At 45.1% G+C, this 27,725-nt stretch overlaps 1 protein-coding gene across 1 annotated transcript in view; it reads left to right on the top strand.

The window, feature by feature from the left end:
* Positions 1 to 27,725, top strand: part of ephb4a (eph receptor B4a) — a 50,801-nt gene that overhangs the window by 4,624 nt on the left and 18,452 nt on the right. The window contains exons 2-4 of the mRNA XM_036968062.2: positions 14,668 to 14,738; positions 20,340 to 20,621; positions 20,850 to 21,240. Coding sequence (XP_036823957.1) covers positions 14,668 to 14,738; positions 20,340 to 20,621; positions 20,850 to 21,240 — 744 coding nt within the window. The remainder of the gene's footprint in view (positions 1 to 14,667; positions 14,739 to 20,339; positions 20,622 to 20,849; positions 21,241 to 27,725) is intronic.

Here is a 27,725-nt window from a genome sequence, read left to right as displayed (position 1 = left end):
AAGCCACTGCTCCAAAACCGCCAGAAAACAGCCAGACTACTGTTTGCAACTGCACATGGGGACAAAGATCGTACTTTTTGGAGACATGTCCTCTGGTCTGATGAAACAAAAATAGAACTGTTTGGCCATAATGACCATCGTTATGTTTGGAGGAAAAGGGGGAGGCTTGCAAGCTGAAGAACACCATCCCAACCGTGAAGCACAGGGGGTGGCTGCATCATGTTGTGGGGGTGCTTTGGGACTGGTGCAGGAGGGACTGGTGCACTTCACAAAGTAGATGGCATCATGTGGGAGGAAAATTAGGTGCATATATTGATGCAACATCTCAAGACATCCGTCAGGAAGTTAAAGCTTGGTCGCAAATGGGTCTTCCAAATGGACAATGACCCCAAACATACTTGCAAATTTGTGGCAAAATGGCTTAAGGACAACAAAGTCAATGTATTGGAGGGGCCATCACAAAGCCCTGACCTCAATCCTATAGAAAATGTCTAGGCAGAACTGAAAAAGAGTGTGCGAGCAAGGAGGCCTATAAACCTGACTCAGTTACACCAGCTCTGTCAGGAGGAATGGGCCAAAATTCACCCAACTTATTGTGGGAAGCTTGTGGAAGGCTACCCAAAACGTTTTACCCAAGTTAAACAATTTAAAGGCAATGCTAATTGAGTGTATGTAAACTTCTGACCCACTGGGAATGTGATGAAAGAAATAAAAGCTGAAATAAATTATTCTCTCTACTATTATTCTGACATTTCACGTTCTTACAATAAAGTTGTGATCCTAACTGACCTAAAACAGGGAATTTCTATTAGGATTAAATGTCAGAAATTGTGAAAAACTGAGTTTAAATATATGTGGCTAAGGTGTATGTAAACTTCTGACTTCAACTGTATATACACTACCGTTCAAAAGTTTGGGGTCACTTAGAAATGTCCTTGAATTTGAAAGAAAAGCAAAGTTTTTGTCCATTAAAAGAACATCAAATTGATCAGAAATACATTGTAGACATTGTTAACATTGTAAATTTCTATTGCAGCTAGAAAGGGCTGTATTCTTATGGCGTACAAAGGCCCATTATCAGCAACCATCACCCCTGTGTTCCAATGGCACGTTGTGTTAGCTAATCCAAGTTTGTCATTTTAAAAGACTAATTGATCATTAGAAAACCCTTTTGCAATTATGTTAGCACAGCTGAAAGCTGTTGTCCTGTTTAAAGAAGCAATAAAACTGGCCTTCATTAGACTAGTTGAGTATCTGAAGCATCAGCATTTGTGGGTTAGATTACAGGCTCAAAATGGCCAGAAACAAATAACTTTCTTCTGAAACTCATCAGTCTATTCTTGTTCTGAGAAATGCAGGCTATTCCATGTGAGAAATTTCCAAGAAACGGAAGATCTCATACAACGCTGTGTACTACTCCCTTCACAGAACAGATCAAACTGGCTCTAACCAGAATAGAATGAGGAGTGAGAATGGGATGCATGGAATAGCCTTCATTTCTCAGAACAAAAATAGACTGACGAGTTTCAGAAGAAACTTCTTTGTTTCTGGCCATTTTGAGCGTGTAATCGAACAACTAGTCTAAAGAAGGCCAGTTTTATTGCTTCTTTAATTAGCACAACAGTTTTCAGCTGTGCTAACATAATTGCAAAAGGGTTTTGTAAGGATCAAATAGCCTTTTAAAGTGATAAACTTGGATTAGCTAACACACCGTGCCATTGGATCACAGGAGTGATGGTTGCTGATAATGAGCCTCTGTACGCCTATGTAGATATTCCATTAAAAATCAGCAGTTTCCAGCTACAATAGTCATTTACAACATTAACAATGTCTGCACTGTATTTCTGATCAATTCAATGTTATTTTAATAGTCCAAAAATGTGCTTTTCTTTAAAAAACAAGGACATTTCTATGTGACCCCAAACTTTTGAACGGTAGTGTATATGTATATATATATAAATATGTATGTATATATTTGTATGTCTTTTAAAAACAGTCTAAGACAACATACCTACATGGATTCATTAAAGATAGAGAGGTGATAATAAATTAGGTGTGTGTGTGTGTGTGTGTGTGTGTGTGTGTGTGTGTGTGTGTGTGTGTGTGTGTGTGTGTCTATGTGTGTGTGTGTGTGTGTGTCTGTGTGTGTGGGAGCATGTGCGTTTTGGAAAGGTGACCCCGCCAGTCCACAGCCTGTATATGTGCACCCTGCCCAGTTCTGTGGTGTTCCACTACCAATCAATCCTGAACGGCATGGCTCCGATTAGTTCCACACTGCATGCTGAAATGGAGACACCTGGTCCCTTCTATCTACAAACAATTAACATGGTGCTGTTTGACAGGCATCGATAACACCCGAGCACGGCTATGGCATTACAGTAGACTTGAAGGGATTAGTTTGGTATGCCTACTACAAGGTCACTAATTAGCCACAGTAACACCACAATCAATTCATGATTATGTTTCATTTTTAAAATTTCAGTTCAGGTCATTGTAGGTCACTATTACGATTCACTCTGCATCTTAGCCCACAACGATACTCTGTAGGCTTGCTTCACTTACCGTTGAGAAGAGTTTTGAGGATCTAGGCCTAGACTGTAGAAAACCCACCTCTAACATCTGCTCTCTACTTTCCTTCTCGACTCACAACAAAAGGAGTAGAAAGAGAATCCGTGAGCTGGGAGTTAGGCTAATCTATTGAATGTGACCTCTTTCCCTTAACTGTGTTAGGGTTTGAACAAACAGGGTAAAAACTGAAACAGACGACTAGAAAAAGCTCAAACCAAGTTTATTCAACACATTGGGTGCCTCAGCTGCAAGCACAACTTATAAGTCACACTAGCACATATTTATACTTTCCGACTATTTTTTATTTGAACCTTTACTTAACTAGTGACAGCCTACCCTGGACAAACCCTCACCCAATTGTGCTCCGCCCTATGGGAATCCCAATCGCGGCAGGTTGTAATACAGCCTGGAATCAAACCAGGGTCTGTAGTGACGCCTCTAGCACTGAGATGCAGTGCCTTAGACCACTGCGCCACTTGGGCGCACTTGGGTCTTCTCCTTGCATGTCTAAGATAAACAATCCTTCTCTGTTGCTAGGCAGAAACTCAGTTGGTTCCTCTTACTGGTATTGTCATGGCCCTGCCTAAGTCCAGGACCCTCATGGGCATGGAAGTGAGTGTGTATGGGACATGACTGTAGTCTGATGGTCTTCGGTGTGGCCCCTATGGCCCCCCCTCCCAGCAGTGTCTTCTCTCTTCAACTGTTGACATTCTTTAGAGTTGAGTTCCACATCCCTCATTGTCCTAGTTCCACAGCAACTTGCCTGCCCTATCAGCAACTGAAACTAGACTGTTGCTCTTGGCCTCTTTCCTTAGAAATATGAATATTCAGCAATAACATGTTTGAACAGAATATGAACTTTCACTTTCCCTTGTCTTACTTAATAACTTTCCATACACAGAGTTCCTATTCACCCTTCATTGACCCCAACATATACATTCCTTATACATGTAAAGTCATCAATAAGTTGTAGCATGGTAACATGAATAGGTATATTTCCAGCCAGAATCCAACAACTGTTAAAGATATATATATATATATAAATGAAATAATATTCAAACAGCATGTGATCATTTTTTAAGCGTTACCTCCATGTGGTCCCTGCAGGGCTGTGAAGGTATTAAAAAGGGCAATGCTGGTAATTATTCATTTGGCAAGTTAAGCTAGGCGTCCGTGGGGTACATTGGATTCGGTCCACAGGGTTAAAATCCTCAAAAGGGCCCTAAACCCTCTGAGATTAGTGTGTGTGTGCGTGCGTGTGTGTGTGTGTAAATGATTAAACAAAGGTTGATCCCTGCGCATATCGTATAACAGATATTTAGTGGTCTTTGTTGAGAAGAGTTTGATGAAAAAACAGACTTCCATCCCAGTGAGCCATTGAGCCAGTGAGCCTTCACAATCAGCCTCCATGATAGAGCTAAACCTCAAAAAAACACCATCCTCTCTGTTGCTTTTCCTCCACCTCCTCTTTTCTCTCATCACCCCCTCGCTCTTTCTCTCTCTTCATACCTTCTCTGTGGATAGAGCGCCGCGATGAGTGACATTCTGCTTCACAGCCCATAAACTCAGTGTCTAAAACCAGCAAACGCTGAAAGAATGTTTTTTATTCAGAGTACAAGAGGCCCTATGTGAAAGAGTTAGGGCCTCGTCGCCCCTCCCCTGCACTCTTTTATTTTGTTACTCTTTCCATCGCCCCTCTCTCTGCTGTGTGAGCGTGTCAGTGCAGTCAGGACTTGCCGACTGTCTCCCCTGCCGCGGAAATGCGGATCTCTTCCCAGAAATCCTATTAAATGGAACCGATTTTTATAAGAAAAGGATTTGCATTTTAAGCAATCCTCCCCCCTCACTGACACCCCCAGACATCATCCTCTGTGGCTTAATCCCACGATTAGCCCCTTGAAGAGTTAAACAGGCATCCGAGTGACGCAGCTGTAATCTACAGGCCAATCGGCCTCTACTCCAGAAACACTTGTTCTCTCTCTCTCTCGCTCTCTCTCTCTCTCTCTCTCTCTCTCTCTCTCTCTCACACTCTCTCTCTCTTTCTGTTTCTTCGCTCTCTCTCACTCTCTCTCTCTGATGAAGTTGCCTCTGCAGACTGTGGCCTCGTCCTAGGCAGATTTTTCTGAGTGGGTATGGGTTGGTTATCAATGATATTTTAGTCACAAATGAGATGTGATACACATGGAAATGTGTCTGGTGGACGGCAGTCTGGTGGACGGCAGTCGGGTGGACGGCAGTCTGGTGGACGGCAGTCTGGTGGACGGTAGTCTGGTGGACGGTAGTCTGGTGGACGGCAGTCTGGTGGACGGCAGTCTGGTGGACGGTAGTCGGGTGGACGGCAGTCTGGTGGACGGTAGTCGGGGTTGATGATGGGAATGAAACAGCCACCAGGCCCACCACCACCACCCCTCCAAGCAATGCATCAATGTCAGTGACACGCTGACAGGCTGGCATGGGGCAAGGCAGGCGACCCTAGTGCTCTCCCCTGCTCCTCCACCCACATGCCACTCAATGTGAGAGGGAGCACACAGAGGAGAGGGAATGAGGCCACAGCCTATCAAATAGGACAGAGCAAGAGAATGACTCTTATGGAGAGGGTCATTTCTGTCAGAGGGTGTCGAGGAGAGACTGTTATCATGTCAAGTAGAAATTAGAAATGGGCTGACAAAAAGTGAGAGGGTGTGTGTGTGTTTTAATGTGTGTGTGTAGTAGGTTACCAACCTTTTCCAGTTACTGTACCACCAATTTAATTTTGCTCTGCCCGGAGTACCCCTGAAGTACCCACTCATGTACATTATACCAGTAAGCCTATGGTCTCATGAGTCTTCTCAAGTACTCAAGTCCTAATATCCCTGGTTGGGAACCACTGCAGTAGGTGATCTGCACCTGGCTGTGAGACAGAGGTGTGCTGTGTGCTGTGATTCATACAAACATTCACACACACACAGAGCATACACATTACATGTTCACACTAGTAATTTCATCCATCATCATACAAGGTTTCATACAAGGTCTTATTTCAATTTGGAACCTAAAAACCTTCCAAAAGGGTTTAGCTCTTCAAAACTCCCTGTCTTAAGCCTCTAAGAACAGAGAACATTGGAAGGAAGATCATGAGCTCTAGGAGGAGGAGGTGTCAAATGAAAGAGGAGACCCATGGAAGTACTCTGTTGTATCAGGGTTTGGATGTGTAGATCTTTGAATGTTTTTTTAACCTGAGTCTGTTGTGCCATTCAGACTGACTGTCCTCCAGCGTCAAGCTGTCCACCTCCCACTGCGGATTAGTCACTGTGTGTGTGTGTGTGTGTGTGTGTGTGTGTGTGTGTGTGTGTGTGTGTGTGTGTGTGTGTGTGTGTGTGTGTGTGTGTGTGTGTGGTATATCTGCATGTTTTCTCTTGTGAAAATATCTATATACAGTTGTAACACAGTTTGTATTACTCTATAACCAATGAGGACCCCAACGTTGATATGGTCAGTATGCCAGACGTTAGCGAGTGGAACCTGACAGTAGATGTTGGTCATATGATTTCTGCAGTCGATGTGTGTACTTTTGCGTCAGAGCACATTTGAGTGCGTATGTAGAAGTGTGTGTGAGAGCTGACCTTTTCTTTGGTTTACGTCTCGGTATTTAGTGTGCTGGAGAATCTCCCAGTCGGTCTGTCATGGAGATACATACAAACCATTTTCTGTACAGAGCTTCTTATAAGGATGAGACTTGAGTGATGTTTGGGGGGAGAAATGGGTCAAGATTGAACAACAGAACCACAAAAAGGAAAAGAAGCACTAAAACACACGACAGTCAACATGCTGAAAGCATATGTAGATTGTGCACACTTTGAAAACAATCCTGTGTGTCCCCTTCAACACACGATGATAATCGTGAACTACTCTTTATAAACTTGTTATAAACCCTTATAAACATCATGAGTTATCTCTGTCACGTTCGTTACCATTGAGTCCCTATCAGTTAAACAGAAACAATTACAGAGAAACAAGGATCCCTTTGATTTGAAGTTGACTTAATCCCAAACCCTTTGTTTTAAACATCAACAGTGGCTCTGGTTTAGTCACGATGCCTATCAAACCATGCCAACTGTACCACTGTCTTTCTCAGTAGTCGGTGAGGCTCCTTGATCATGTAGAAAGCTGTTCCACTGTGTGTCTCTCTCTAGGGAAGGGAGGGAGCTTCTTTGTTCCACTCCAGCTCTCCTTAATTGGTCTTTTATGAAGTTTAATCTCACCCATAGCTCAGTGTCTTTTGTTAGCCAGGGAGGGAGATGTGGGAAGTCATCTGGACTCTTTCAGATCCCCCCCTTTGGTGTGAGATTAGCTACAGAACTAAAATCCAACCAGGGAGAAGAAAAAACCCAGAACATTACTACTGTCAACTCTTGAACAATCTCAGCAATTAGCTCACTGCAACGTGACATAAATGTTGAGTTAAAGCTGCAATATGTAACTTTTTAGGTGACCCGACCAAATTCACATAGAAATTGGAGTTATAAATCTGTTATTCTCATTGAACGCAAGTCTAAGAAGCGGTAGATCTGTTCTATGTGCGCTATTTCTATGCTTCACATTCATAAATTTAGTTTTGCGTCTTTTACTTTAGGTTTTGCAAAATATAACGAACAGTGGTTTAGATGGTACATTGATTCTCTACACTATACTTGCTTGTTTTGTCACATAAACTGAAATTAGGCAAACTATTCGAATTTTAGCAACCAGGAAATGGCAGAGCAATTTCTGCATAGTGCACCTTTAATATTTTCCAACGTTCTGCAGACAACAGTCTATGAATGTTTAAAATTGTTGTCTGTTGTGTGGAAATTCTGCTGTTTCTACTTGAATAAGTTCTGCTGTGGCACAGACATTTCAGCCACCATATTACAACGTTACCCAACATTCCAGGCATTGAGTCAATTGTAACTTGCACATTTCTGAGCCCAAATGAATGCCAGACATGTAGGGTAGGTTTAATACACTTAATCCCCACTGCTAAGGTCAGCCATTTTGGTTCACAGCTGTGTTATTCAACTCTGGCTGAACACCCACACAGAATGGACCCTGTCCAGTAGCCAGTAGCCAGCTCCCTACAGTAACTGGGTCAGGTGATGTCCTGGGAGAGGAGAGAACAAGGACAGTAGTACCACCGGGCTGTTTGACATCCCTGAAGAGGAATAGATGAGTTGGAGTAGGAATAAAGGAGGAAAACATATCTCTCTCTCTCTCTCTCTCTCTCTCTCTCTTTCTCTCTCTCTCTCTCTCTCTCTCTCTCTCTCTCTCTCTCTCTCTCTCTCTCTCTCTCTCTCTCTCTCTCTCTCTCTCTCTCTCTCTCTCTCTCTCTCTCTCTCTCTCTCTCTCTCTCTCTCTCTCTCTCTCTCTCTCTCTCTCTCTCTCTCTCTCTCTCTCTCTCACATGTAGACAGTCACACAGGTCCATGCGCTATCATCTTATGATAAGATTAGAGAGTGAAGTGTTATGTTTTTCTCAGAGGGCCTCTCACTCGGCCTGCTGAATGCACTGTGAGGATGTCAGTCCATCACTCCTCAGCTCCCTTCAGACCAGGAGAGAAGCAGGAAACGGGAAGGAGGGGTGTGGGATTATAGGAGAGGGGGAGACCTAATCTCACAGGCTCAACTCTATGTCAAACACACATAAACAGACACACATCAGGTTTTGAACATACACTACAGATGTAGGATCTTAATTTGAGCCAGTTTGCTACAGCAGAAGAAAAATCCTGCAGCAACAGGAAATGTGAATTACTACGTGGATTATAATGAATGGACATTTGTAGGGGTTGATACATTTTTCATTACGGCAAATCAAGTCTGAAATTTCTACGTGGAAATTACAAACTTTAAAACCCTTTTAAAAACTCAAATACACTGCAAGTTTCCATTTCCTGCTGTGAAGGACAATTCTCAGCAACAAAAGAGTGATCAAATTAAGATCTTACATCTGTATTGTGATATATGACGCACACTCTTGTGCTTGAAGACACACACACGCACACACGCACACACACACACACACACACACACACACACACACACACACACACACACACACACACACACGAAGACTGCAAGGTGGTGTCTTAGTGGCCAAATGCCCTGATAAGCTCCACTAGTCTTTTTTCATCTCTCCTTCTCTGCCTTCATCTGTTTCTGTCTGTTTCTCCCTCCCAGCACTCCCATACATCCTTAACCCAGGTCAGCGCTGTCCAACACTCCTGCACTCTTCTCCCCACCCCTGACTTTCTCTTTCCCTCTCCTCTTAGCATGTTCTCCCATCCTACCCTAACCAGAATCTCCGTTCTCTCCTTCTCAGCCACCTTCCCACTTTATCTCTTCTCTATCTCTCCTCGCTCCTTCTCTCTCTAGGCGTGTAGGGGGTAATTGGCACTCTGGGTTTCCTTAATTAAAGCATGGGTCTAATTGTAGCCAATGCAGAGCGAAGGCTCACAGGCCTATCATTTCCTTATGACACTCCAGAGCAGCCAGAGAGAGAGAGAGAGAGAGGAAAAGCGAGAAAGTGGAAGGGCAAGTAGCAGAGAGGTAGAGAGGAAAGTGAAGAAGTCGGTCTGTAATTAAAGAGAGGGTTTGTGTTCCAACTCTGAATAGGTTGGGTCATGCAGCAGCTATCATATTCAAGGTCACTTATTTAAAGACTGGAGACGTGGGTTTATTCACCTGCTGTGTGGAGTGGATGGAGTTGGAGTCTTTGGAACAGAGCTGGTAGTATGGTAGGGTTCTTCTACAGCAGGGAGAGCCCTGTCCGGAGTCTTTACTGCTCTCTGAGGTCGTGAAAGGTCCGGAGTCTTTACTGCTCTCTGAGGTCGTAGAAGGTTCGGAGTCTTTACTGCTCTCTGAGGTCGTAGAAGGTCAGAAGTCTTTACTGCTCTCTGAGGTCGTAGAAGGTTCGGAGTCTTTACTGCTCTCTGAGGTCGTAGAAGGTCAGAAGTCTTTACTGCTTTCTGAGGTGGTGGAAGGTCAGGAGTCTTTACTGATCTCTATGGAGGTGGAAGTTCAGGAGTCTTTACTGCTCTCTAGGGAGGTGGAGGATCAGGAGTCTTTACTGCTCTCTGGGGTGGTGGAAGGACATGAGTCTTTACTTCTCTCTGTGGTGGTGGAAGGCCAGGAGTCTTTACTGCTCTCTGAGGTGGTGGAAGTTCAGGAGTCTTTACTGCTCTCTGAGGTTGTGGAAGGTCAGGAGTCTTTACTGCTCCCTGAGGTGGTGGAAGTTCAGGAGTCTTTACTGCTCTCTGAGGTGGTGGAAGGTCAGGAGTCTTTACTGCTCTCGGGGGAGGTGGAGGATCAGGAGTCTTTACTGATCTCTAGGGAGGTGGAAGTTCAGGAGTCTGTACTGCTCTCTGAGGTGGTGGAAGGACAGGAGTCTTTACTGCTATCTGAGGTGGTGGAAGGTCAGGAGTCTTTACTTCTCTCGAGGGAGGTGGAGGATCAGGAGTCTTTACTGATCTCTAGGGAGGTGGAGGATCAGGAGTCTTTACTGCTCTCTGAGGTGGTGGAAGGACAGGAGTCTTTACTGCTCTCTGAGGTGGTGGAAGGACAGGAGTCTTTGCTGCTATCTGAGGTGGTGGAAGGTCAGGAGTCTTTACTGCTCTCTAGGGAAGTGGAAGGTCAGGAGTCTTTACTGCTCTCTGAGGTGGTGGAAGTTCATGAGTCTTTACTGCTCTTTAGAGTGGTGAAATGCCCAGAGTATTTTCTTATCTCTGGAGTGGTGGAAGGTCAGGGGTCTTTACTGCTCTCTGGGGTGGTGGAAGGTCAGGAGTCTTTACTGATCTCTGGGGTGGTGGAAGGTCAGGAGTCTTTACTGCTCTCTGGAGTGGTGGAAGGTCAGGAGTCTTTACTGCTCTCTTGAGTGGTGGAAGGTCAGGAGTCTTTACTGCTCTCTGGAGTGGTGGAAGGTCAGGAGTCTTTACTGATCTCTGGGGTGGTGGAAGGTCAGGATGAGGTACGGCTCCATCTCCAATTCGAATTTGAAATAAAGGAAATATAATTGAATTCAGTGAAATTAAATTAAATTAATTTCAAAGGCCTCTTCTATTCTATATTATGTGTAGTCTATACAAATATACATATTGTACATAAAACATCAAACATGTTGTTAATTACATGCATACAAAATATTGTTGAAATAATTGGTTTTCCCTGATAAAGGAAAATGAAACCTGTATGTGAATAGTCTAATTTTAATTATATTTAGTTTCACCCTCAAGTTGACCCTAAGGCCTTCAAAAAGAATCCAACCAAAAGAAATGGTTGGTGTAAATATACTGTAACTGGCTATTCTAAGCAGGAAGGTTAAAAGAGTTTATGAACATTGTTTCCAGAGAAATGTGATATATTGTTTGGTATCTGGAAGTGTGACCTGTCAGATATAATTCAACTCTCATGTCATTTGACTGACTGGAATGTATTTGAATTGTACTCAGTTAAATCTTCTTCCTGTCACTCAAACTCAAATTCTATATCCTGTGAGGTGTGGCCAAATCAGTTTGAATTTCAACTCATGAGTTGGATGGGAGTCAATTCCAATATTCTGAATTGATCCCAACCCTGCACGGTGCTATCTAGAATCTAAAAGGGTTCTTTGGTCGTCCCCATAGGAGAATCCTTTGGAACCAACAAGGGTTCTCCAATGGGGACAGCCGAATAACCCCTTTGGAAGCCTTTTTTCTAAGAGTGTGGTGTGTGTTTGTGTGTGTGTGTGTGTCTGTGCATGTGTGTGTGCTCAGTCAGCCCCAGTGTGTTCAGTCAGTCCCAGTGTGTTCAGTCAGCCCCAGTGTGTTCAGTCAGCCCCAGTGTGTTCAGTCGGTCCCAGTGTGTTCAGTTGGTCCCAGTGTGTTCAGTCAGTCCCAGTGTTTTCAGTCGGTCCCAGTGTGTTCATTCAGCCCCAGTGTGTTCAGTCGGCCCCAGTGTGTTCAGTCGGTCCCAGTGTGTTCAGTCAGTCCCAGTGTGTTCAGTCAGTCCCAGGATGTTCAGTCAGTCCCATCTCAATGATATCCTCCATTTACTGTTGGATGGGCTGTACTGTATCATATAGTTTTACATGTCTGTACATGCATATATATAAACCCTCAGACAAACACACACATGCATCCTGTCTCATAAAACATAATGATAGAGCAGTGATAAACACTGATTACACACACACCTCATACACCCGGCTGCCGTACCGGGCTGTGCCTGGAGGGGGTGACTGCTTTGTTTCTGCTGCTCCTTTTGAATGATCATCATAGGACATCAGCAGGAGCAGGTGAGGAATGGCACAGTGTGTATATGGGTGCGCACGTGACTCCATTCTAAAGTGGTGCACCAGTTACCACCATGAAGACGCTGTATAATTTGTTTTCCTGTGAACTTGAGGCAGAACACAAACTGGGGAAACACCTCACCACCATACCTTCCCATTCCTCCATTCCCCAAGGATGGAGTTACACTTTTTACACTCCTGTCTAAAGCTGAGAGCGACCCTGCCGCTCCCTACATCAGCCCTCATCCTCCTCAACCCTTCACCCCTCATCCTCCTCAACCCTTCATCCCTCATCCTCCTCAACCCTTCACCCCTCATCTTCCTCAACCCTTCACCCCTCATCCTCCTCAACCCTTCACCCCTCATCCTCCTCAACCCTTCACCCCTCATCTTCCTCAACCCTTCACCCCTCATCCTCCTCAACCCTTCACCCCTCATCCTCCTCAACCCTTCACCCCTCATCTTCCTCAACCCTTCACCCCTCATCCTCCTCAACCCTTCACCCCTCATCCTCCTCAACCCTTCACCCCTCATCTTCCTCAACCCTTCACCCCTCATCCTCCTCAACCCTTCACCCCTCATCCTCCTCAACCCTTCACCCCTCATCCTCCTCAACCCTTCACCCCTCATCTTCCTCAACCCTTCACCCCTCATCCTCCTCAACCCTTCACCCCTCATCCTCCTCAACCCTTCACCCCTCATCCTCCTCAACCCTTCACCCCTCATCCTCCTCAACCCTTCATCCCTCATCCTCCTCAACCCTTCATCCCTCATCCTCCTCAACCCTTCACCCCTCATCCTCCTCAACCCTTCATCCCTCATCCTCCTCAACCCTTCACCCCTCATCCTCCTCAACCCTTCACCCCTCATCTTCCTCAACCCTTCACCCCTCATCCTCCTCAACCCTTCACCCCTCATCCTCCTCAACCCTTCACCCCTCATCCTCCTCAACCCTTCATCCCTCATCCTCCTTACCCTTCATCCTCCTCACCCCTTCATCCCTCATCCTCCTCAACCCTTTATCCCTCATCCTCTTCACCCTTCATCCCTCATCCTCCTCAACCCTTCACCCTTCATCCTCCTCAACCTCCTCACCCATCATCCTCGTCTACCTCCTCACCCATCATCCTCCTCTACCTCCTCACCCATCATCCTCCTCAACCTCCTCACCCATCATCCTCCTCTACCTCCTCACCCATCATCCTCCTCCATCTCCTCACCCCCCCAACTCAACTCTCCTTGCCTCCCGGGTGTCCATCTCTTTATTCAGGGTGTTGGACTGTGGTTATCAGCCCTCTGCAGCCTGCTAGTCCCAGGGAAGGATGGGAGAAGAGTGTAGTTGAGAGACGGAGGGAAGGAGGGAGAAAGAGAGGGAGGGAGATGTCAGGGCTCTCAGGGACTGTCAATGGAGAAAGCAAGAGATATGGAGAGAGAGAGAGAGAGAGAGAGAGAGAGAGAGAAGGAAGTGTTTAGCCTGTCAGAGACAGGGAGGGAAGACTGTTAAAGCCAGGCACAGGTATCAAATGAGCCTCAGTGTAACGACAATCTGTCAAACCTGCAGGATTCTTATCAAATTGGAATTATTGATGGCATGATTCTGCTCTGTTCTAAAGACAGCTCACCCAGAGACACACACGTGATAGAAACCTTTCATTCTATCTTTCCAAAAGCAGACTGTGCCAGAGAGTGTACCAAGATAGATAAAAGTAATTCCCTTTTGAGACAAAGGCAGGGTGGGGTGAGAGAGAGGAAGGAAGGAATTGAAGAGATAAAGAGAGATGTTGGTATTTGTGCACGGTGCTCTGAGGAGGTGTAATCATAGATCAAAGGAAGCCTGGTAGTGGGGAGACGATGTGGGCACGGCTGGGGATGGTCATGTGACTGGCTTACCTGCAGACAAGCCTGACCCCTGAGAAGGACCCCTGCAGGGAAACCCCTTAGGTATGGACAAACAGGACACGGTTTTAAAACACACCACTGGGCTTCAGATGGAAGGAAACCTCATCCCATCAATAACTAATGGTCAGCTCACAATACAGGAGCGAGCCAGTCTACTGAGGGACAGCTGGAGGAAGAGACATTTTCACAGGAAAAGAAATCATTTCAGTTCCGCGTGCCTGTGATATTTCTGCATTGTTCCTCCTCCGTTCTCAATCCGTATTGAATTACTCAATCATAGCAGAAATGTTCTGGCTGTAAGAGAGCTGGTATTCGGCCGACGCTTCAGGAGATTACACAAAATCATTTCATTTTTAATCACAGCTCACGGCTGGAGGGGTGTGCATGTTGTTCAGTAGGTGTAGGCGCTATACAAGCGTGTTTGTGTGTGCTCTGTGAATACTTGAGAGTGAGCTTGAGTGTTGTGTGTGTGTCTGTTGTGTTGTGTATGTGCAATTGGAATATCCCCTTGTTCCCACAGCTAGTCCCAATGTCCCCCTCTCCCCCTGAGGACAGAGAGGTTTCTCAGCAGGTTATTTTTAATCTAGAAACAAGGGGGAGGCATTAAGCCAGACCTGTATGATACTGACCACAGACATGGAGGAACGGGAGGGAGGGTGGGAGGGAGCGAGGGAGGGGGAAAGAACAGGGTCTATTTGGCACAGAACTCTGTTTTTCACTGTCTAATGTCCCTCTCAGTAGTGACGTATCATCAACCCCCCGTTACATTGAAGCAGTGGGTATAGCTAGAGCTACTTGATTTATACATGACACAGTTCTACTGCCTCAACCAGTGTGTATATCTGTATTAAAATGTCTCTGGGTCTACTGTTGAAGTGTGTGTGTCCTTAGCATGTTGTTACATGTCTGTCTTCACAGAGGTCCTGATGAACACTAAGACAGAAACGTCAGATCTCAGATGGACCGTCTACTCCCATGACAACCCTCAGGTGTGTATACTGACCCCCAAATGGTTCCTCTCATTATCTTCTACTTTCTTTCTGGGAGATTCTCAATTGGGAAAAAGTCTGTCCTCTTCTCAGCTCCTCTGATCCTCCTGGACCCGGAAACCAAGGTCGAGTGTCAATTCGTTAGTAGGTGAACGGAGGGCTATGCTCCCCCTCCTCGATTACCTACTTCTGCAGAGGATTCACAAGAGCAACACGAGTTGAGATTTCATTTCAATTGAAAAGTTCCAATATAATAAAGACATTTCACTTCATATTAGGTCTATATACAGTATTGTAATGATGTGCAAATAGTTAAAGTACAAAAGGGAAAATAAATAAGCATGAATATAGATTGGATTTACAATGGTGTTTGTTCTTCACTGGTTGCCCTTTTCTTGTGGCAACAGGTCACAAATCTTGCTGCTAGATATGGGAGTTTATTTGTTTTCGAATTCTTTGTGGTTCTGTGTAGTCTGAGGAAAATACTGTTGAAGTCGGAAGTTTACATACACCTTAGCCAAATACATTTAAAATCAGTTTTTCACAATTCCTGACATTTAATGATAGTATAAATTCCCTGTCTTAGGTCAGTTAGGATCACCTATTTATTTTAACAATGTGAAATGTCAGAATAATAGAGAGAAAGATTTATTTAATCTTGTATTTCTTTCATCACATTCCCAGTGGGTCAGAAGTCTACATACACTCAATTAGTATTTGGTAGCATTGCCTTTAAATTGTTTAACTTGGGTCAAACGTTTCGGATAGCCTGCCACAAGATTCCCACAATAAGTTGGGTGAATTCTGGCCCATTCCTCCTGACAGAGCAGGTGTAACTGAGTCAGGTTTGTAGGCCTCCTTGCTCGCACACGCTTCTTCAGTTCTGCCCACACATTTTCTATAGGATTGAGGTCAGGGATTTGTGATGGCCACTCCAATACCTTGACTTTGTTGTCCTTAAGCCATTTTGCCACAACTTTGGAAGTATGCTTGGGGTCATTGTCCCTTTGAAAGAACCATTTGCGACCAAGCTTTAACTTCCTGACTGATGTCTTGAGATGTTGCTTCAATATATCCACCTAATTTTCCTACCTCGTGATGCCATCTATTATGTGAAGTGCACCAGTCCCTCCTGCAGCAAAGCACCCCCACAACATGATGCTACCACCCCCATGCTTCACGGTTGGGATGGTGTTCTTCGGCAAGCCTCCCCTTTTTCCTCCAAACATAACGATGGTCATTATGGCCAAACAGTCCTATTTTCATTTCATTTAATTTTCACACCAGAGGACATTTCTCCAAAAAGTACGATCTTTGTCCCCATGTCCAGTTGCAAAACGTAGTCTGGCTTTTTTCTGGCGGTTTTGGAGCAGTGGCTTCTTCCTTGCTGAGCGGCCTTTCAGGTTATGTCGATATAGGACTCCTTTTACTGTGGATATAGATACTTTTGTACCTGTTTCCTCCAGCATCTTCATAAGGTCCTTTTCTTTTGTTTTGGGGTTAATTTGCACTTTTCACGCCTCCTATCTGAGTGGTATGATGACTGCATGGTCCCATGGTGTTTATACTTGCGTACTATTGTGTGTACAGATGAACGTGGTACCTTCAGGTGGAAATTGCTCCCAAGGATGAACCAGACTTGTGGAGGTCTACAATTTTTTTTCTGAGGTCTTGGCTGATGTCTTTTGATTTACCCATGATGTCAGTACATCCACAGGTACACCTCCAATTAGGGTCGACCGATTATGATTTTTCAATACCGATACCGATTATTGGTGGACCAAAAAAGCAGATTAAAAAAGCTGAAAATTCCGATTAATTGGCCGATTTTTATACATATATATTTGTGAAAATGACAATGACAACAATACTGAATGAACAATGAACTTAACATAATACATCAATAAATCTATTTAGTCTCAAATAAATAATGAAACATGTTCAATTTGGTTTAAATAATGCATAAACAAAATGTTGCAGAAGAAAGTAAAAGAGCAATATGTGCCATGTAAAAAAGCTAACGTTTAAGTTCCTTGCTCAGAACATATGAAAGCTGGTGGTTCCTTTTAACATGAGTCTTCAATATTCCCAGATAAGAAGTTTTAGGTTGTAGTTATTATAGGATTTATAGGACTATTTCTCTCTATACCGTTTGTATTTCATATACAGTGCCTTGCGAAAGTATTCGGCCCCCTTGAACTTTGCGACCTTTTGCCAAATTTTTTTGTGAAGAATCAACAACAAGTGGGACACAATCATGAAGTGGAACAACATTTATTGGATATTTCAAACTTTTTTAACAAATCAAAAACTGAAAAATTGGGCGTGCAAAATTATTCAGCCCCCTTAAGTTAATACTTTGTAGCGCCACCTTTTGCTGCGATTACAGCTGTAAGTCGCTTGGGGTATGTCTCTATCAGTTTTGCACATCGAGAGACTGAAGTTTTTTCCCATTCCTCCTTGCAAAACAGCTCGAGCTCAGTGAGGTTGGATGGAGAGCATTTGTGAACAGCAGTTTTCCACAGATTCTCGATTGGATTCAGGTCTGGACTTTGACTTGGCCATTCTAACGCCTGGATATGTTTATTTTTGAACCATTCCATTGTAGATTTTGCTTTATGTTTTGGATCATTGTCTTGTTGGAAGACAAATCTCCGTCCCAGTCTCAGGTCTTTTGCAGACTCTTACAGGTTTTCTTCCAGAATGGTCCTGTATTTGGCTCCATCCATCTTCCCATCAATTTTAACCATCTTCCCTGTCCCTGCTGAAGAAAAGCAGGCCCAAACCATGATGCTGCCACCACAATGTTTGACAGTGGGGATGGTGTGTTCAGCTGTGTTGCTTTTACGCCAAACATAACGTTTTGCATTGTTGCCAAAAAGTTCAATTTTGGTTTCATCTGACCAGAGCACCTTCTTCCACATGTTTGGTGTGTCTCCCAGGTGGCTTGTGGCAAACTTTAAACGACACTTTTTATGGATATCTTTAAGAAATGGCTTTCTTCTTGCCACTCTTCCATAAAGGCCAGATTTGTGCAATATACGACTGATTGTTGTCCTATGGACAGAGTCTCCCACCTCAGCTGTAGATCTCTGCAGTTCATCCAGAGTGATCATGGGCCTCTTGGCTGCATCTCTGATCAGTCTTCTCCTTGTATGAGCTGAAAGTTTAGAGGGACGGCCAGGTCTTGGTAGATTTGCAGTGGTCTGATACTCCTTCCATTTCAATATTATCGCTTGCACAGTGCTCCTTGGGATGTTTAAAGCTTGGGAAATCTTTTTGTATCCAAATCCGGCTTTAAACTTCTTCACAACAGTATCTCGGACCTGCCTGGTGTGTTCCTTGTTCTTCATGATGCTCTCTGCGCTTTTAACGGACCTCTGAGACTATCACAGTGCAGGTGCATTTATACGGAGACTTGATTACACACAGGTGGATTGTATTTATCATCATTAGTCATTTAGGTCAACATTGGATCATTCAGAGATCCTCACTGAACTTCTGGAGAGGGTTTGCTGCACTGAAAGTAAAGGGGCTGAATAATTTTGCACGCCCAATTTTTCAGTTTTTGATTTGTTAAAAAAGTTTGAAATATCCAATAAATGTCGTTCCACTTCATGATTGTGTCCCACTTGTTGTTGATTCTTCACAAAAAAATACAGTTTTATATCTTTATGTTTGAAGCCTGAAATGTGGCAAAAGCCAGCCTTTGACAATTGGATGTTATAATAGGTACTTTAGTATTGCCAGCCTAATCTCGGGAGTTGATAGGCTTGAAGTCATAAACAGCGCAATGAAGAGCTGCTGGCAAACGCAGTAACGTGCTGTTTGAATGAATGCTTACGAACCTGCTGCTGCCTACCACCGCTCAGTCAGACTGCTCTATCAAATTTCAAATCATAGACTTAATTATAACATAATAACACACAGAAATACGAGCCTTTGGTCATTAATATGGTCAAATCCGGAAACTATCATTTTGAAAACAAAGTGTTTATTCTTTCAGTGAAATACGTAACTGTTCCGTATTTTATCTAACGGGTGGCATCCATAAGTCTAAATATTACTGTTACATTGCACAACCTTCAATGTTATGTCATAATTACGTAACATTCTGGCAAATTAGTTCGCAATGAGCCAGGCGGCCCAAACTGTTGCATATACCCTGACTCTGCGTGCAATGAATGCAAAAGAAGTGACATCAATTCCCTAGTTAATATTGCCTTCTAACCTGAATTTCTTTTAACTAAACATGCAGGTTTAAAATATATACTTCTGTGTATTGATTTTAAGAAAGGCATTGATGTTTATGGTTAGGTACAGTCGTGCAACGATTGTGTTTGTTTCGCAAATGCGCTTTTGTTAAATCATCCCCCGTTTGGCAAAGTTGGCTGTCTTTGTTAGGAAGAAATACTCTTAACACAGTTCGCAACGAGCCAGGCGGCCCAAACTGCTGCATATACCCTGATTCTGTTGCAAGAGAAGTGACACAATTTCCCTAGTTCAAAGAAATTCATGTTAACAGGCAATATTAGCTAAATATGCAGGTTTAAAAATATATACTTGTGTATTGATTTTAAAGAAAGGCATTGATGTTTATGGTTAGGTACACATTGGTGCAACGACAGTCCTTTTTTTCGCGAATGCTCTTGTTAAATCACCTGTTTGGCGAAGTAGGCTGTGATTCAATGATAAATTAACAGGCATCGCATCAATTATATGTAACGCAGGACAAGCTAGATAAACTAGTAATATAATCAACCATGTGTAGTTAATTAGTGATTATGTTAAGATTGATTGTTTTTTATAAGGTAAGTTTAATGCTAGCTAGCAACTTACCTTGGCTCCTTGCTGCACTCGCAAAACAGGTAGTCAGCCTGCCACGCAGTCTCCTCGTGGAGTGCAATGTAATCGGCCATGATCGGTGTCCAAAAACGACAATTACCGATTGTTATGAAAACTTGAAATCGGCCCTAATTAATCGACCATTCCGATTAATCGGTTGACCTCGACCTTCCAATTGACTCAAATGATGTCAATTAGCCTATCAGAAGCTTCTAAAGCCATGACATCATTTTCTAGAATTTTCCAAGCTGTTTAAAGGCACAGTCAATTTTTTGTATGTAAACTTCTGACCCACTGGAATTGTGATACAGTGAATTATAAGTGAAATAATCTATCTGTAAACAATTGTTGGAAAAATTACTTGTGTCATGCACAAAGTAGATGTCCTAACCGACTTGCCAAAACTATAGTTTGTTAACAAGACATTTGTGGAGTGATTGAAAAACAAGTTTTAATGACTCCAACCTAAGTTTATGTAAACTTCCGACTTCAACTGTATGTGTCTCTAATCTGGTCATACATTTGGTGGAGGTTAAAGGTGCAGTTCAGTTTCCATCTCATTTGGTGGGCAGTGTGCACATAGCCTGTCTTCTCTTGAGAGCCACTCTCTCTCTGTAGACCATGGGTCCATCCAATCCTGGGTCCATCCTCCTACCTTTGAACTCTCTTTATACCCTGCATACCTACTATATAATGATGTGTCATTCATGGTCATTCATGGTATCTCTTCTCCTCACTTTCCGCCCTTTGTCTCAGTGGGAGGAGGTGAGTGGTCTGGACGAGGAGAACAATAGCGTGAGGACCTATCAGATCTGCCAGATGGATGGCGCCTCCAGCCATTGGCTGCGCAGCGGGCTGATCCAGCGTCGGGGAGCGTCCCAGGTGTACGTGGAGCTGCGCTTCACCATGATCGAGTGTTCATCCAGAGTCACACACCACCGCAGCTGCAAGGAGACCTTCAACCTCTTCTACTACCAGGCCGACTCTGACGAGGCTACACCCACTCACCCATCCTGGATGGAGAACCCCTATATTAAGGTACACAGCTACTGTACACACACACACACATCAACAGTCAATGACAAAACCCTCCTCGATGGGGAGAACAGCTGTACACATGCTGACATACACACCTACACTGAACACACACGGACCCACTGGAATGGGAGCTCTTCAAGTAGACTTTTGGGATGTTGAATTCTATGTAGAGATATTACTTCCTGTGTTTGTGTTGACCGCCTGCCTCTCCCTCCTGTCATCCTGTAGGTGGACACAGTGGCTGCAGACTTCCTGCTGAGGAAGGGCGGGGAGCGTAAGTTCAATGTGAAGACGCTGCGGCTGGGGCCTCTGTCTAAGAGGGGCTTCTACCTGGCCTTCCAGGCCCAGGGAGCCTGCATGGCCCTGCTGTCTGCCAGGGTGTTCTTCAAGAAGTGTCCCGCCCTGGCCAGCTCCCTGTCCTCCTTCCCTGAGACTGTGCCCCGTACCCTGGTGCAGGAGGCCCAGGGGGTGTGTGTGGACAACGCTGCCCAGCAGGGGCCCCGGCCACGGCCACCTAAACTCTTTTGTGGAGAGGACGGCCAATGGGTGGGCCAGCCCACTACCTCCTGTGGCTGTCTGCCCGGGTACGAGCCAGCCGACGGACACACCCGTTGCTCAGGTAAGGGGGGTTTGAAGACAAGAGAGGATAATATGCTGTCTCATCTGTTTAGATGGGAAGCTATTCTCTCTGTCCTTTTACTCACTCACTCACTCCCTCTCTCTCTCTCTTTCTCACGCTCTCTCACACTCACTCACTCATTCTCACCCTCTCTCTCTCTCTCTCGCTCACTCTCTCACTCTCCCCCTCTCTCTCTCTCTCACACTCTCTCACACTCACTCACTCATTCTCACCCCTCTCTCTCTCTCTCTCTCTCTCTCTCTCTCTCTCTCTCACGCTCTCTCACACTCACTCACTCTCCCTCTCTCTCTCATGCTCTCTCACACTCACTCACTCATTCTCACCCTCTCTCTCTCTCTCTCTCTCTCTCTCACGCTCTCTCACACTCACTCACTCTCCCTCTCTCTCTCTCTCTCATACTCTCTCACACTCACTCACTCATTCTCACGCTCTCTCTCTCTCTCTCTCTCTCACGCTCTCTCACACTCACTCACTCATTCTCACCCTCTCTCTCTCTCTCTCTCTCACGCTCTCTCACACTCACTCACTCTCCCTCTCTCTCTCTCTCTCATGCTCTCTCACACTCACTCACTCATTCTCACCCTCTCTCTCTCTCTCTCTCTCTCTCACGCTCTCTCACACTCACTCACTCTCCCTCTCTCTCTCTCTCTCATACTCTCTCACACTCACTCACTCATTATCACGCTCTCTCACACTCACTCACTCTCCCTCTCTCTCTCTCTCTCATGCTCTCTCACACTCACTCACTCATTCTCACCCTCTCTCTCTCTCTCTCTCTCTCTCACGCTCTCTCACACTCACTCAATCTCCCTCTCTCTCTCTCTCTCATACTCTCTCACACTCACTCACTCATTCTCACGCTCTCTCACACTCAATCAAATAAAAAAGACAGCAATACTAACAATGACATTCATTGTACTGTTGAATGGGATGGCCAATTTAGAGGACAAAACAAAACTTAACTCACACATACACAAAATAAAACAAAATCCTAAAATCCTCTCTCTCTCTCTCTCTCTCACACACACGCACTCTCACACTCACTCACTCATTCTCACCCCTCTCTCTCTCTCTCTCACTCTCTCACGCTCTCTCACACTTACTCACTCTCCCTCTCTCTCTCTCTCTCTATCTCTATCTCTCTCTCTCTCTCTCACACACACGCACTCTCACACTCACTCACTCATTCTCACCCCTCTCTCTCTCTCTCTCACTCTCTCACGCTCTCTCACACTTACTCACTCTCCCTCTCTCTCTCTCTCTCTCTATCTCTCTCTCTCTCTCTCTCATGCTCTCTCACACTCACTCACTCACTCTCACCCCCCCCCCTCTCTCTCTCTCTCTCATGCTCTCTCACACTCACTCACTCATTCTCACCCCTCTCTCTCTCTCTCTCTTACTCATACAGAGAGAGCTGAGGCTTAAACAATGAAACAATGGAGGCGGTGGGTGGAGATGGAGGGCAGGCGAGCGGGGGACAGAAGAGAAGAGGCTTACATAAGCAGTATTATACCAGTGAGAGTGATGGGGCTGGGCCTGGAATATTGAGGGGACTGAGGGAGGTCAGGGGGCGCAGGGCAGAGGTCAGAGGTGAGGGAAGTGTCACAGGGCTAGGTGGCTTAGGGTGGCGTTTAGGACATTGTAGGACTGTTTGTCAGTCAGACCCAGTGAATCAGTCATTAATGGAGGGAGGAGAAGAGAAGAGAAGAGGGAGGAGAAGAGAGGAGGGAGGAGAAGAGAGGAGAAGAGAGGAGGCAGGAGAAGAGAGGAGAAGAGAGGAGGGAGGAGAAGAGCAGAGGGAGGAGAAGAGAAGAGGGAGGAGAAGAGAAGAGGGAGGAGAAGAGAAGAGGGAGGAAAAGAGAAGAGGGAGGAGGGAGAAGAGTAGAGGGGGGAGAAGAGAAGAGGGAGGAGGGAGAAGAGTAGAGGGGGGAGAAGAGTAGAGGGAGGAAAAGAGAAGAGGGAGGAGGGAGAAGAGTAGAGGGGGGAGAAGAGTAGAGGGAGGAAAAGAGAAGAGGGAGGAGGGAGAAGAGTAGAGGGGGAGAAGAGTAGAGGGAGGAAAAGAGAAGAGGGAGGAGGGAGAAGAGTAGAGGGGGGAGAAGAGAAGAGGGAGGAGGGAGAAGAGTAGAGGGGGGAGAAGAGAAGAGAGGATGGAGGAAAAGAAAGGAGGGAGAGTGAAGGTAAAGCATCTTCCGTTACCGGTACATCAAAGCCAACCTGACAACAGAGAGAGAAGCAGGGGGGGTTTTCCCCTTGGGCACTACAACTCCCATAATGAGATGAATTATCCATGTACAGCCACACACACACACACAGGTGGAGAGGGACAGATGGACAGAAATGCAGATACAATGAACAATTCCATGGTGTTCTATCTTCCCCTCCTCCATGTCAGTGGTTAGATGTGGGATGATGCTGCTCTGACAGGTCCCTCTCAGCAGGTTGCTACTGGAACACAACAGCAGATGACTGAAAATGGAAGATAAGAGCACGATAAGGCAATACATCTCTGCCATTCTAACACACTCACACACACACACACACACACACACACACACACACACACACACACACACACACACACACACACACACACACACACACAATGCCACAGGCAGTGGGTTGCCTCTGTCTAGCTAATTAAAATTATGTGAACTTTCAATAAATGTAAATTTTTTCCCGAAATCCCGGTTGGAAAATTCCCAGATTCAGGAAGGAATATGCAGGAAATCCAACCAGGATTCTGTAAAACCAAGGAATTTTTTGAAAGTTCCCGGAATTTTGCAACCTTAGTCACATTCCACACACTGCTCTAAAGAGAAAGGGAACACACACACACTCTATCTCCTCCGCCTCTCTCTCTCTCTCCTCTCTCTCTCTTTCCTCCTTTCTCCCTCTCCTCTCTCTCTCCTCCTCTCTCACCTCCTCTCGCTCACCCTCTCTCTCCTCTCTGTTTCTGTCTCTTAGCACATCAGAATAAACACACAGCCATGCATATCATTCAGCAGACAGTGTTTTAGCTAACTTCTATTGCTGTCTTCTTGTTTTAATGTCTCTCTCCACCAGAGAAGAGGGAAGTGGGTGGTAAAAGGCAGTGTGTTTGTTGATGTATTGAGAGTGTGCCATCAGCGGGAGGGGGGATAGGTCATAAAGCTCTTTAAGTGGCCCAGCTCGAGCCTATCTGTTAGCTATAAACCTCTTCCCCCTGCAGCATCCCACCAGCAGCCAGCCAGTTAGAGGGTATTTATGAACAGCACTCTGATGTCTCTGTCTCTGGGTGGCTGTGTTGCTCCCTGGACTCTGGTCACAGAGGTTGGGCTTGTTAGGGGAAACTACAGATGTAGGATCTTCATTTGATCAGTCTTTTGTTGCAATTTTTTTTTTTTTTTAGTTTTAGAAGGCTTTTAATGTTTGTAATTTCCACTTAGACATTTCAGACTTGATTTTCCCTAACAAAAAAATGTATCAATCCCTATAAAAATGTCAATGAATTATAATCCACATAATAATGCACAGTTCCTGTTGCTGCAGGTTTACTTTCCTGCTGTAGCAAACTGGCTCAAATGAAGATCCCACATCTATCAGTATGATCCTAAGAGCAGTTCCACTCTCTGTCAAAGCCTTTCATTAAGATACATTGTAGACTATGCAATATGCAGGTAAGATTTATTTGATGATTCTTTTGTGATTCTGTAGATATACTTTTGTGTTGCACTCCATAGCTGTTTGCACATGGTTTTAACCCCTGCACTGCTTGGGTACATGAGTTTTTACACAAAGGACCAGCTCAGACACAATAGGGAGAGGGGGAAAGAGAGAGAGACAGGTATAGAGAAAGAGAGAGAGAGAGAGAGACAGGTAGAGAGAAAGAGAGAGAGACAGGTAGAGAGAAAGAGAGAGAGACAGGTAGAGGGAGAGAGATAGACAGGTAGAGAGAAAGAATCAAATCAAATCAAATTTTATTTGTCACATACACATGGTTAGCAGATGTTAATGCGAGTGTAGCGAAATGCTTGTGCTTCTAGTTCCGACAATACAGTAATAATCAACAAGTAACAATTCCAAAACTACTACCTTATAGACACAAGTGTAAGGGGATAAAGAATATGTACATATATAAAGAATATGTACATCATATATATATGAGATGAATAATGTAGGGTATGTAAACATTATATTAGGTAGCATTGTTTAAGTGGCTAGTGATATATTTTACATCATTTCCCATCAATTCCCATTATTAAAGTGGCTGGAGTTGAGTCAGTGTGTTGGCAGCAGCCACTCAATGTTAGTGGTGGCTGTTTAACAGTCTTATGGCCTTGAGATAGAAGCTGTTTTTCAGTCTCTCGGTCCCAGCTTTGATGCACCTGTACTGACCTCGCCTTCTGGATGATAGCGGGGTGAACAGGCAGTGGCTCGGGTGGTTGTTGTCCTTGATGATCTTTATGGCCTTCCTGTGACATCGGGTGGTGTAGGTGTCCTGGAGGGCAGGTAGTTTGCCCCCGGTGATGCGTTGTGCAGACCTCACTACCCTCTGGAGAGCCTTACGGTTGTGGGCAGAGCAGTTGCCGTACAGGATGCTCTCGATTGTGCACCTGTAGAAGTTTGTGAGTGCTTTTGGTGACAAGCTGAATTTCTTCAGCCTCCTGAGGTTGAAGAGGCGCTGCTCCGCCTTCTTCACAATGCTGTCTGTGTGGGTGGACCAATTCAGTTTGTCTGTGATGTGTACGCCGAGGAACTTAAAACTTACTACCCTCTCCACTACTGTTCCATCGATGTGGATAGGGGGGTGTTCCCTCTGCTGTTTCCTGAAGTCCACAATCATCTCCTTAGTTTTGTTGACGTTGAGTGTGAGGTTATTTTCCTGACACCAGAGAGAGACAGGTAGAGAGAGAGAGAGGTAGAGAGAAAGAGAGAGAGACAGGTAGAGGGAAAGAGAGCGAGACAGGTAGTGAGAAAGAGAGAGAGACAGGTAGAGAGAGAGAGAGAGGTAGGGAGAAAGAGAGAGAGACAGGTAGAGAGAAAGAGAGAGAGAGAGGTAGGGAGAAAGAGAGAGAGAGAGACAGGTAGGAGAAAGAGAGAGAGACAGGTAGAGGTAGGGAGAGAGAGAGGTAGAGAGAAAGAGAGAGAGACAGGTAGAGAGAGAGAGAGGTAGAGAGAAAGAGAGACAGAGAGGTAGGGAGAGAGAGAGACAGGTAGAGAGAAAGAGAGAGAGGTAGGGAGAGAGAGGGAGGTTGGGAGAAAGAGAGCGGTAGGGAGAGAGGGAGGTAGGGAGAGAGAGAGAGGGAGAGAGAGAGAGAGACAGGTAGAGAGAAAGAGAGAGAGAGAGGTAGGGAGAAAGAGAGAGAGACAGGTAGAGAGGTAGGGAGAGAGAGAGGTAGAGAGAAAGAGAGAGAGACAGGTAGAGAGAGAGAGAGGTAGAGAGAAAGAGAGAGAGAGAGGTAGGGAGAGAGAGAGACAGGTAGAGAGAAAGAGAGGTAGAGAGAAAGAGAGAGAGAGACAGGTAGAGAGAAAGAGAGAGAGAGAAAGGTAAGGAGAAAGAGAGAGAGACAGGTAGAGAGAAAGAGAGAGAGACAGGTAGAGAGGTAGGGAGAGAGAGAGAGAAAGAGAGAGAGACAGGTAGAGAGAGAGAGACAGGTAGATAGAAATAGAGAGAGGTAGGGAGAGAGGTAGGGAGAGAGAGAGAGAAAGAGAGAGAGACAGGTAGAGAGAGAGAGAGACAGGTAGATAGAAAGATAGAGAGGTAGGGAGAGAGAGAGAGACAGGTAGAGAGAGCGAGAGAGAGAGGTAGGGAGAGAGAGAGAGACCGGTAGAGAGAAAGAGAGGGAGAGAGGTAGGGAGAGAGAGAGAGGTAGGGAGAAAGAGAGAGGTAGGGAGAGAGAGGTAGAGAGAGAGAGGTAGGGCGAAAGAGAGAGAGACAGGTAGGGAGAAAGAGAGAGAGACAGGTAGAGAGGTAGGGAGAGAGAGAGAGAGAGAGACAGGTAAAGAGAGAGAGAGACAGGTAGAGAGAAAGAGAGAGAGACAGGTAGAGGTAGGGAGAGAGAGAGGTAGAGAGAGAGAGGTAGGGAGAAAGAGAGAGGTAGGGAGAGAGAGAGAGTTAGGGAGAAAGAGAGAGGTAGGGAGAGAGAGAGAGAGAGAGAGAGTTAGGGAGAGAGAGGTAGAGAGAGAGAGGTAGGGAGAAAGAGAGAGAGACAGTAGGGAGAAAGAGAGAGAGACAGGTAGAGAGGTAGGGAGAGAGAGAGAGAGACAGGCAAAGAGAGAGAGAGACAGGTAGAGAGAAAGAGAGAGAGACAGGTAGAGGTAGGGAGAGAGAGAGGTAGAGAGAGAGAGCGGTAGGGAGAAAGAGAGAGGTAGGGAGAGAGAGAGAGAGTTAGGGAGAAAGAGAGAGGTAGGGAGAGAGAGAGAGAGAGTTAGGGAGAGAGAGGTAGAGAGAGAGAGGTAGGGAGAAAGAGAGAGAGACAGGTAGG

The sequence above is a fragment of the Oncorhynchus mykiss genome, chromosome 29 (assembly GCF_057628025.1).
Source record: "Oncorhynchus mykiss isolate SJ-2025 chromosome 29, ASM5762802v1, whole genome shotgun sequence".
In the NCBI taxonomy this organism is placed as follows: Eukaryota; Metazoa; Chordata; class Actinopteri; order Salmoniformes; family Salmonidae; genus Oncorhynchus; species Oncorhynchus mykiss.
This window is presented reverse-complemented; position numbering and strand designations above follow the sequence as displayed.